We start from the raw sequence: 12,848 nt of genomic DNA, 5'->3' as shown, positions 1-12,848 counted from the left end.
TGCCATGGAGTTGGCATCTGGTGACAGCAGTGACCATGTGGACTTCATCTTCTTCCTTCCCAGACAACTCTACCTAATTCCCTGCAACACAAACCAAAAATGTACGTACTCCCCTAACTTCTGTGAGTCTGCCTAGCTCTGGTGTTGCAGTACTCCACTGCTTTGTGCAGAACAGATAAGTACTGGATCCCTTGTAGGAGGAAAATCTAGTCACTACTGAAAGGCACAACCCTCAAGTACTGCATCATTTAGTGAGAGAGAATCTATGCCCACTCATGTAGCTAGTCAAAAATAATAATATTATCTAAGAACTTTCATACTTGCGTTTGTAGGTTTTTGTTTGGTTCAAGTTGTTAAGATGCGATAAGTTTTGAGGATAGCATTAGTATTGTTATTGATACTCAGACATGATCTTTAGTGATACATGAAGTCACAAACTTGCAGCCATCATTTAGGTTAGATACCCATTGCTATCCTTAGACAACATGTGATTAATTTGTTTATAAGGGTTGATTTAGTAATTAAGTAATATTCTTATCCATTTCTCCCCCCAAAATCAAGCTAGGGATTAATCAAAATAATTATTTTTTAAATTTATCTTTCTTAAAATACTTTTTGTCGTCATAAGTCCATGTATCCTAAAGGAGAAAGAAACGGGGAGAGAAATTAGGTGAGTGAAAGAATAGGTGGGAACTACCATTCTTTGTTTGCTTTATAAAGGAAAGGGGCACAGGGAGAAATGCAAGGGAAGTGATTCTCCGTAAGAAACATCCAAATAAAAGAAGAAAATGACCAAGGTACCTCTTGATCCTAAACTTTTGAACAAAAAAATCTATCTTCCATGTTTAGATCCTTTAATCCACAATCTCTTATTTTCTCATGGTTTCTTCCGTAATTTACACGTCGGATCAAGGTCGGAATATGGTAAAAATTAACTGTGATCTTCTTTGAGTTCATCTTCCCACTTAGGTTATAGTTTGGGTTAAGCCAAGCCGCCAGAGATCGCCGGTGATTGGATGAACTATATGATACTGACCAGGGGGACGACCCGCCGATCGCTGGTAGCCTCCAGCCGTCTAGCTCAATCCAAACTATAATCTAGATGGGAAGATGAACTCAGAAGAGATCGTAGTCAATTTTGGTCAAATTCTGATCGCGATCAAATGTGAAAATTACGGAAGGGACTAGGAGAGGACCAGAGATTACGAACCAAAGGATTTAATTTCTCCAAGATATACTTTAAATAAAAATATTTTGTCTTAAAAGAGAATCTGATGCATGAAGTTCTCGTGGTCTTGAGAAAAACTAAAGCTTTTTATTGATCAAAGATTAGAATTTTAAATTTATGTAATTAACTTCTTAACAAATGATCAATGATAAATTTAATTCAATTAACATAAGGTAAATTAAGATGGGCCGTAAGTAAACAGAATTCATTGTCGAGTCGTGTAAGATAGGAAACTCTCAAAGTTGGAAGGGAAGAAGCTACCTATTCTGAATTTTTATCGGGGACAACATATTTATCGGGGACAACATATCATTCTACAAGATGATTTTGTAATTACATAGGCTTGGTACGATCAAGCTATTGATATAAAGCTAAGCTATTGATAAAAAACTCTCGTCAGTGCAGAGTCTCGAAGAAAAGTCGAATCACAGGATCCCTAGAAAGGTCAAATCATTTTTTTTATGTCAATCCAGATAGTCAACTTTTTGAATCGGTCTGGCACTATAAAAATTTTTCATTGACTACTAAGATAAATTCGGAGGTGCAAATAGTTCTTCGTCTAGCAACTAACGTCCTAGATTCTTCATCTCAACCGAGAAAAATCTTTACAATTTACTATAACTAGGAATCGAACAACAATATACTTGAGAACTGCTTAGGCGTCTCTGCCACTGCATCTTAGCCCGGGAGTGAAGGGTTAGATCACATTGGAAGCCGTTCGGTATGATTTACCTCCTTTCATCTCGCGTTCGGTGTGTTTTTTAACTGTATTTTACAAGAAACTATTTCCGCGACGCTAAGAAATAGCGCATGGCGTTGATTGAAGGACGACAGATGGGAGTCTCAATCAGCACTAGCTCGAGGCCGAAAAGCAAAAAATGCAGTCGGTACTGCTACTGGGTTCGGCGACCAAACTGTAGTAATGCGAGCCATATGCTTCACATGAAAAAAAAAAAAAAAATCGGGTAAGGATGGCCCTCTCACCCTCTTCCCGGCCAACTCCCCCCGTTTATGGTAACTTGTTCTTGTCACACATCCACCACAATTCGTCTCCTTCTGAATATGCATAAAACTCAGGATGGATCAATTAGTAAGATATAGCAAGGTAATTAATTAATTAACATTAGCTGCTTAGATTTTGCTGTTACTGCTGTTCCTCCCCTTAATTCGATTTACAGTTTACACCTACCTACCCACCTCGTTGGCCGGTCATGGCGACCAATCATGAGGTTCATCCCAAGCCTTATAGTTGTAGGGTACGCCTACCTTCCTTTCGACCTCCTCCTACCTTTTCCTCACCAACTCGATCGATGGATCCTTCTCTTCTCTAGGACACGCAGTACCAGTTCTGATCGCTCGGGCTCATCTTTAATTCTTTGGCTGTATATAAGTAGTAGATGGATTGAGAGAGATAGCGGTGAGGTAGGCCACAGTAGTTCATAGATATAGAAGCTGATGGGCAGGTCGCCGTGCTGCGAGAAAGCGCACACGAATAAGGGAGCGTGGACTAAGGAGGAGGACGACCGGCTGGTGGCCTACATCCGCGCCCACGGCGAGGGGTGCTGGCGGTCGCTGCCTAAGGCCGCCGGCCTCCTCCGATGCGGGAAGAGCTGCCGCCTCCGTTGGATCAACTACCTCCGCCCCGACCTCAAGCGCGGCAACTTCACCGACGACGAGGACGAGCTGATCATCAAGCTCCACGGCCTCCTCGGCAACAAGTACTCAGTCGTTTGTTTGTTTGTTTTTGTTTTTTTTTTTTTGCAGAATTTAAAGTGATTTGTGCATTTATGATCGCAGGTGGTCTCTGATAGCTGCGCGATTGCCCGGGAGAACCGACAACGAGATCAAGAACTACTGGAACACTCACATCAGAAGGAAGCTCTTGAGCAGGGGAATCGATCCGGTGACGCACCGGCCCATCGCCGGCGCTGATCATGCTTCTTCCGACGCGGCGCCGACTCCGACTTCAGTCCCAAAGAGAACAACAACTCCTTTCGCGATTGGATTTGTGGACATTGAAGACAAGAGCAGCAGTACCGGCGGCTGCGAAGAGGAGCCATCGCCGTCGGCGTGGCAGCTGTCGGAGTTCCCGGACCTCAATCTCGAGCTCTGCATTGGCCCTCCCTCTCAAGCTCCGGAGCAGCAAAAGAGCTCGAGACGGCAGGATTCCTCGTCCTCAACGCTTAGAATTCAACTACTGTAGCTTCTCAGCAGCTTAATTAAGCCATGTAACATCAGTGAATATTTAAAATATATATATATATCGGCAATTGACAAAGGGCTTATTTAAAATTATAAAATTCTTAACTTTGGATTTTTTTAAGGGCGCAATAATTCTCATTTTGGAAAAAAAAATAGTAATTTTGAGTGCGCTTTTTTATCAATAGAGTTCTAATTGTGGGGAATGGAACATTTCTACTTAATTAATTTTGGAATCTAGTTGGTGTGGTGGTGCCGGTGAGATTAAACAATTGATTACATACTAAGTGGATGACAGGGACAGTATCTGAATTTCTGTTGGGTGTGCCTTTCTGTCACCCGCTCTACTCTTCTTCTGTTCAGCCTTTTAAATGCATGTAGGTACGTGATCAGGGGAAGAAGAAGGAAGAAGAAGAGGGGGATGCACAGGTCGATGGTAAGTAAATCAGGGAAATGTGACCAGGCTGATTCAATTGAAAATCACTTGCTGTTAGCATGGTAGTTAGACTTTTATCTTGACATAATGAATTCCATTTGATCAGTTGTGAATCGTGATCTTGGCGATTATTCTCCAAGGTCGTAACGCTTGAATGATCTTTTAGTGATGATCCACTCTTCTTATTCACAAGTAAAATCCATGAGATCACGACGACAACTAGGAGATCTTTAACATCCCTCATTTTCACTTATCCTTTGGATCAATTGACCATCTTAGCTCTTAGAGGTGTTAACTTGGTTCAATAAATTTTGAAATTGGGTAGTTCATCATCAACCACGGGCAAAAGAGGATTGATGATCCAAACTAAATTAAACACTCCGGACCGTGGCTCCATCCATCCACTGATCACTACTCATTGAAAGAAGCAAAAATTCTCTAATATCAATCATAAGTTTGCAATAAAGGATATTATATCTCAATATGAGTAGGATTAGAAAAAAATATTAAAATTTTAATAAATCATACATATCATATTGAAATATATAAAATCATACCGATTTAATTGCACATTAAAAATTTTGATATGATATAATATCATATTGAAATTTTCAGTATCGATATCGATAAAAAATTTATATTGAAATTTTTAATATATTATACCGATACTATATATAATATAAAATTTATATCATATTAAAAATTTGATATAATATCAATATAAATGTTTGTTATATTAAAATTTTTAATACCGTGTATATATATATATATATATATATATATATATATATATATATATATATATATATATATATATATATATATAATTTAAATTTTGATATATCTCATCCGAACCACCATGTTCAATCCCAATAAATCAGGATGCCCCATACATGGTACAAAACGACCAAGAATCTTTGAAACTCATTAAATAAATAGTACAAATTGGAAGACACCAACCTAAAGAGTTAATAGTTGGCAAATTTCTATATGATTGATATTAAGTTTATAATTAGAGTCCATAATTGCCATCATTCTCCTCCCTTCCCTGCTCCAGAATTGTTGATTCCACGACTCCCCTGAGACTCTCTTTCTACCTCTGCCGTCGCTCGTCCGACGCCTCCGTAACATGTCAGGGGAGGAGGAAGAGAACGTTGCCTGCTGGAATATCGAGGATGGTGAGTGATCCGGTGATAAGGTAGGGCCCGTTTGACAGGTGGTCAAAGTGATCAACGTTAGGTGGACGTCCGATCGGATGAACTACCTTCCTGGTTACCAGATAGAGAGTAGTCGGTCCAACACTTCGACAGCTCGGTCAGACACCAAGCTTCCGACGCTCATAATACTCAACCAGGGAGACACGAAGGCCGAGCAACCATCCTGCTCGGCAAACAGTGGATGCAGCCTCGACTTGACAAGAAGGACTCCTTCGACCGACGGGGTGTAGCCGGCAGCAGCTCATCGGCCGAGCTGACGCTCGGCCCGGCCGTTGCATTGTCCGGATGGCCGACTGGCCGAGCAGCTCTCCCGCTCGACCCAATAACAGAAAAAGAGAGCAATTGGCAATATGTTCCTGGGGATCAGTGTCATTGATAGGCGGCGTGGTCGGCGGCATGGGCAGACAGAGAATCGTACGGTGGAAGCTTCCACTGTCACGTCAGAGATATGCCCGGGCTGTTAAGGTATGACGTCAGGCACGCTTTTTCGACACATCCTTTCCAGGTATACTTTGAGAAGTGTGCACGCCTCGGGAAACATGTGCGCGCCTCTCAGGAACCCTATATAAGAACTCGACCCCCAGACTTCGTCGGAGGTATGTTTTGGGATTACTGTAGCTACAGTTGCGCTGCTCCTTTCTACTTCATCCTTCATTCGCTTGTCGGTGACTGACTTGAGTGTCAGAGAGTCATCGCTGTGGAGCCCCTCCCTGGCTCGGCACTAACGATTCTGTGGTTGCAGGCTTAGCTCGTCGGAGGTCCACATCGTCTTCAGCCGACATCCAGTCAACGTGAGCGCCATCTTCCCAGCATCCGTCTACTCGCACTCGGACAGAATCAAATTTGGCGCCGTCTGTAGGAACGCACTTGAATCCGAGCGGAGAAGATGGAGGAAGCTAGACGTCTCCACACCGTGACGCTCACTCCAGAAGAGCTCGATGTGCTCATTCAAGTACGAGCCACAAAATTAATTGAGCAGCAGCAACAAAAGGCGCTGGCCGATCGACTGGCACAGCAAGTAACATCGGCCTCGGGAGGCCGAGCAGCGCATGAAGACCGACCGGAGCAACTCTCTATATGGGGACAGAACAAGATGCCAACCGGCACTCCTGGAGAAGTTCCGCCAGCGCCCATTCCATTTCACCGGGCGTTATTTCAGATGCCCTCAGAGATCACTCAGGCCAACCTAGATAGGGGTTCCTCAGATGAGGCCCCCGCTCGAGACGAAAGAAAAGGCAAAGCCCCCCGAGCCGATTCATCACCCGAGCGGATCAACCGACAATTCTCGGAGGTCATTCTGCAGGATCCGCTGCCGAAACACTACGCTCCCCTAGTGATCAGAGAGTATAACGAGTCGACCGACCCGGATGACCATCTCAGCAAGTTTGATAATGCTGCTACCCTTCATCAGTACACAGATGGAGTCAAGTGCTGAGTCTTCCTCACTACGCTCTCCGGCTCGGCCCAACGGTGGTTTAGAAGGTTGCCGGACGGGTCTATCCGGAGCTTCAAAGACTTCCGAACGACTTTCCTTCACCACTTCGTGAGCATTAGGTGTTATCAGAAAATGAGCGTCAGCCTGTTTTCCATGAAGCAAGGCTAGAGAGAAACTCTACAACCCTACATCCAGCGCTTCAACCAGGTGGCGATGGATATCCCCTCGGTCTCGTCCGAGACCATGATGAACGCGTTCACGCAAAGGCTTGTGGACGGGGACTTCTTCTGATCGCTCGTCAGGAAGCCGTCTCGCGACTACGACCGCATGCTGGAGAAGGCCAATGAGTACATAAACGTGGAAGAAGCCCAAGCGGCCCGAAGGAAGGAGGCTCCATCCAAACCATCGGCGCCGACTGAACGACGACCGCCATCCAACCATTAACCTCCAAGAGGGCCCCGAACTGAGTGTTGGGACCGAAATGTAGCTAGAGGGGGGGTGAATAGCTCGTCGCGATCATCGTTGCTTGCTTCTTGAGATGATGTGCAGCGAAAATACAAGAAACACAAACAACAACGCTAACTCTAGGGATTTACTTGGTATCCACCTCAATAAGAGGTGACTAGTCCAAGGATCCACACACTCATGCACCCTCCACTATAAAAACACTCCTTCTCGGTAACTACCGAAGGCGGAGAAGCCTTACAACCTCACAATATAACAATGAGAAAGAAACAAGCAAAATACAAATGAATCTTACAAGATTACAATGAAAACCCTAGCTTCTTCTGCTTCTTGTTGCAACTCACCTCTTGACTTGGATGAGCCTCCAAGAACCTTCAAGAACTGGTGGTGAGGAAGAAAAGATCTCTGTAGAGAGTTGTTGTGATCGCCCGTGAAGAAGAATCGAAGAAGTACCGAAGAAACGCTCGCTAACGGCTAATATCTGCGCCAATGGTCGGATCCCAATCGATTGGATTGCTCCCAATCGATTGGGGAGGCTTTGGATCGATCGGCTGATCGATCCAAAGCGTCTCTGTGCTCTCTGGAATTGCCTAGATCGATCGGCCGATCGATCCAGGGCTTATCGCGCAAACTCGCAGCTCCCAATCAATCGGGCGATCGATAGGAGGCTCTGAATCGATCCGCCGATCGATCCAGAGCTGGTCTGTGCGATCGCGAGCTTCTCCCAATCGATCCACCGATCGATTGGGAGGAAGCTTGTCGCTGACCGATCTAGCTCATGGTTTTTGCCAAAACCAAGTCCAAAGTCCCCTAAACCAGCATCCGGTCAACCATGACCTGTTGGTATATCATGCCTAGCATCCGATCACCTTTGACCTGCTAGGACTCCCTCACCAAGTGTCCAGTCAATCCCTTTGACCCACTTGGTCTTTTCTCCTCGTGCCAAGTATCCGGTCAATCCCTTTGACCTACTTGGACTTTCACCAGATGTCTGGTCAACCCTGACCCATCTGGATTTCCTCATGTCTGGCTTCACTCACCAGGTCTTTCGCTTGCCTAACTTCACTCGCCAGGACTTTCCTTCTGCCTAGCTTCACTCACTAGGACTTTCATTTTGCCTAGCTTCACTCACTAGGACTTTCACCTGGCTTCACTTACCAGGATTTTTCCACTGCCCGGCTTCACTCACCGAGACTTTCACCTGCCTGGCTTCACTCACCAGGACTTTCACCTAACTTCACTCACCAGGACTTCCCAGTCAAGTATCTGGTCAATTTTGACCTACTTGATTCTTCTTCAAACTCAGACTGGTCAAACCCTAACCAGAGAGGAATTACTCCAGCAATCTCCCCAATCAGATTATTACACCTATAATCTCCACGTATTATTTTTATTGTCAAACATTGAAACTCAAACATAGAGACTCAAGCTTGAGCCAACTCAAACTTAGTCAACCAGGTCAATCTTAACCTAGGGATATTGCATCAACAATGCCCCCCTTTTTGATATTTGACAACACCTTTAAGTTAGGCTAATCTCATAGCCTCAATTTCCTTCATGTCAATGTATGAATGAGGGTTTCCTTCATTCTCCCCCTTTCCTAGAGGGCAAACTCCCTCTTTAGGTAATGAAGGCCTAACATAACCACACATTCTCCCCCTATTGGCACACATCAAAAACTCTCTCCCTGAAGAGTCACTCACCGTTGTTCACAACTTCACTCGTTGTGTTCAACACGATAATGAAAGTCTCATACCCTTCATTATCTTTTAATGCTCATCGTTGAGCATGAACACCCAAACAATGAAGATATTCACTCCTCATTATATTTAAAATGCTCAACCTTGAGCATTTACGCTAAGGAAGGTTAACCATCTTCCAAGGTGTATAAAAAATAGATTTTCATGTCCTTAAAGAGTAACTCCCCCTAAAGACATGTACGTAACTTCTGTCATTGCACCAACAATGACTTGGAATCCCTAAACATATAGGAAACCTAAATTTAGAAGTTTTGAGGTTCAAAAATTCAATATTGAAACCAAACCTTAATCTAAACCTCTACTTAGTCTTCATTAACCAATCTATCCTTGTTTTCATCATGAAACTCCTCCTAAATGTATACAAATGTGTTTTAAGGGGTAAGGAGGGGTTATATAGACAAAAAATGCTAAACTCTAGCTTACCCAGCCAAAATCAGCATTTCAATCGATTGGAGTTGAGTCCCAATCGATTGAACCCAGCTGAATCGATCCGCCGATTGATTCAAACTGTGTGGATCGATCCAACGAGCTTTTGCTAGTGAGAAATGCCTTCTCAATCGATCGCCCGATCGATTGAGGCGCTCCAATCGGTCGGGTGATCGATTGAAGCTCTGAAAATGTTGAAATTCACTTTCAATCAATTTCAGAAACTCCCCAAAAATTCTACAAAATTCGAAAAATCATGAAAATTCATGTAGTCATTACTTAGGGCATATACTATCAAGAAAAAATAGTTTTCTATGAAAATACTTTCTATTTTTCAAGATTGACACAAACTTGAAAACTTGTAAAAACTTTAGTGTTTTCTTCTAGTTTGTGTCTAATTTTTCAATGATGATTACTATCAAAATATAGTCTTCATCAAGATTTTCTAAAAGCATTTTAAAACCTTTTTCAAAACCAATATCCAACCATGTTCTTTGGGCTCAATGCACATGACTTGTACATTAGTTTTCCCAATGATTGGAAAACACATAACTAGTGTTGTTTTGATGAACTTAAAATTCAAAAGAATACACTTAATCAACACCTTGAGTTTTGTTCATCACCCTAACATCTCACTTGTATCTAATGTGTACGAAACCACATACAAGTCACCTTATAGTTCTTTAGTGAGATGTGAACTTTGGTTTTGCCCTAATCTAGGGATTATGCATATCTATCTAGGCATTTTGAGGTTAGGAACATCCACCAAGGATGTTGCTTGTTAATGAATGTCATTTGTCCTTAGTTTGCAAGGAATTAAAATAATGCATGATGCGTTATGACATACATTAAAGATAAATAATTTTCAAAAGAAAATTTCCTATAACTACATGATGTATATGTATAACATGACATGGTATTTTGTGTTTTTCATACTAAGACATGAGTGCAAGAATAAATATGATATCATGACATATGATGGGCAAACAAAGCATGGTAACTTAGCATAAATAAAATACCTAAAATGACTATCTAAGTATTCTTAAACCTTAGCTAACTTAAAGTTTAAACCTAGATCGCCCAATATTTCCCAAAAAAATGTCAAACCCCAATTTTGGCATTTCCTTTGCTTTTCCTACATTGTGCCAATTTAAATTAAGTATATTCCTCAAATTTTGGCACAAATTACTCTTTTAAAGAGTAACAAATTAAAATAGGGCTTAGATTTGCCTTTAACTTCCCAATAAAATGTCAAAATCCCAACTTGACATTTCTTTACGATTCTCCCACTTATGCCAATTTAATTTAAAATCAATTTTCTCAAATTATGGCACTTTTTACTCATTTCAAGAGTAAATCATAATCCTTTTCATTTTCAAAGATTAAAAATAACCTTGAAAATGCTCTCCGAGTGTCAACTTCATCAAAGTTGGGTTAACTGCCCTTCTAATCGGAGTTGACACTCTCTAACCCATCTAAGGAGTAGAGAAAATGATCCTAGGAACCCAAAACCTATTGGTGCTCCTTGGATGCTCTAGGTATTCACTAGGGATAACTTCCCTAGATACCTTCCTAGTGACCTTGTTAGGTTTCTTAGAGTCTTTGGTCATCTTTTCTAAGTCAACGTTAGGGATTTCTTCCCTTGTGACATTCTTTGTGACTTTCTTAGACTTCTTAGAAGTCTTAGTCACGTTTGTTGTTGCAAAGATACTTCTAGGGATAACTTCCCTTATATTTTTGACTTGACCACTAGGCCTAGGGTTAGTTCCATAACTATATGGAACTCTATGGTAAGAAAGCACATCCTTTTTGGTTTTAGGTTTGTATCTCAAACCTCTATGACCCTTGGATGCCCCTTGTTGTCCTAAACATAGATTTTGCTCATTTTGCCCTTTTTGGATATTTTTCATCCTTTTTAAGGTCTTTTCTAATTTATCAAGTCTTGACCTCAAAACTTGATTTTCTCTCATTAAATCCTTAGTTTTTGGTTTTTTATTTAATCCTTGAGCAATTTTATTTTTAGGCTTGTAACTAAAATCCTTAGAATTCTTGCCTAAATTTTTATCTACCTTCCTAGACCTAGGTGTGGTGGTTTTAGCATGAAGCGCTACATGTTTTTCCTTAATGCTATCATGCTTCCCATTTTTATGGTAAATAGCATTAAAATGATATAAATTAGAACTAGCATGCTTTTTACCATTATTTAAAAGGGTAGGTTCAACAAATGATACCTTGCGTTTTACCTTGGAGGTTCCCCCTTGAGTTGTGCTTCCTCCTTGAGCTTTGACCACTTTCTTCCCCTTGGGACATTGACTACAATAGTGTCCCTTTTGATTGCAAGAGAAGCACACAATGTGCTCCTTGCTCTTCTTTATTCCAGGAGTGGTCTCTTTGGGTTTCTCCTTGCCCTTTAGTGCCACTTGACTCTTCTTCTTGGCCAATTTTGGGCATTTGCTTTTGTAGTGCCCATGTTCCCTATACTTAAAACATATAATATGATTTTTATTCTTAATTGAACCATTTTTACCTTTATGTGTAGGGATGACACTTGCTCCTCCATTTGATGTTTCTTGATTTTTGGAGGATGCAACATATTCTTCTCCATTTGACCCGGATGTAGAAGCTTCTCCTTCTTCTTGATCTGATGTCAACAAAGGTCTCTCTCCCTCAATCCTAGAGGTGGAGACTTCATCTTCCTCTTCATCCTCTTGTACATGAAACAAGGAATATGCTCCTTCCTTGCTCTTTTGGTTGTACTCCTTTGAGGATGAAGCTTCTAGGACTTCTTTTTCCGATATTGAGCACCTCTCAACCTCGGAGTCCTCTTCTTCTTCTTTTTTATCTTAATTCGATGAATCACCCTCATTTGATTCTTCTTGGATTGGTACAGTGGAGGGGATATCATGAATCGTTGCCAATTTGCTCCAAAGCTCCTTGACATCCTTGAATTCTCCAGTTTGCTCCAAAATGTGGCTAGGTAATAGATTGACCAAAAGCTTGGTCACTTTATCATTTGCCTCGCTCCTTTGAATTTGTTCTTGGCTCCACTTGCTTCTCTTGAGAACTTTTCCCTTTGAACTTGTTGGAGCTTCGAAGCCTTCCATGAGAGCAAACCATTGCTCTATCTCCACCATCAAGAAATTTTTGATCCTTGATTTTCAAAGATCGAAGCTCATCATTGTGAACGGTGGAGGCACCCTTGTATCGAATCCAAGTCCATCTTGGAAATCCATTTGAAGTTGAGCTTCTTGAATGAAGTCTTCGACTTGTAGAATTGCTCCAACTTCTTCACCCTCTAGTTTTTTGCCCCTTCCGGCGATGATTCCGGTGAAGAGCAACCTTGCTCTGATACCACTTGTTGTGACCGAAATGTAGCTAGAGGGGGGGTGAATAGCTCATCGCGATCGTTGTTGCTCGCTTCTTGAGATGATGTGCAGCGGAAATACAAGAAACACAAACAACAACGCTAACTCTAGGGATTTACTTGGTATCCACCTCAATAAGAGGTGACTAGTCCAAGGATCTACACACTCACACATCCTCCACTATAAAAACACTCCTTCTCGGTAACTACCGAAGGCGGAGAAGCCTTACAACCTCACAATACAACAATGAGAAAGAAAGAAGAAAAATACAAATGAATCTTACAAGATTACAATGAAAACCCTAGCTTCTTTTGCTT

General features: G+C 41.8%; 1 protein-coding gene across 1 annotated transcript; it reads left to right on the top strand.

Annotated features, from left to right (window-relative positions):
• The first annotated feature begins 2,524 nt into the window (after positions 1 to 2,524).
• Positions 2,525 to 3,499, top strand: LOC122044408 (myb-related protein Zm38-like). The gene is made up of 2 exons (XM_042604894.1): positions 2,525 to 2,946; positions 3,026 to 3,499. The coding sequence occupies exons 1-2, from the start codon at positions 2,684 to 2,686 to the stop codon at positions 3,429 to 3,431; spliced, it is 669 nt and encodes a 222-aa protein (XP_042460828.1). The 5' UTR covers positions 2,525 to 2,683; the 3' UTR covers positions 3,432 to 3,499.
• The last annotated feature ends 9,349 nt before the right edge of the window (positions 3,500 to 12,848 follow it).

Source organism: Zingiber officinale, chromosome 2A (genome assembly GCF_018446385.1).
Source record: "Zingiber officinale cultivar Zhangliang chromosome 2A, Zo_v1.1, whole genome shotgun sequence".
Classification (NCBI taxonomy): Eukaryota; Viridiplantae; Streptophyta; class Magnoliopsida; order Zingiberales; family Zingiberaceae; genus Zingiber; species Zingiber officinale.
This window is presented reverse-complemented; position numbering and strand designations above follow the sequence as displayed.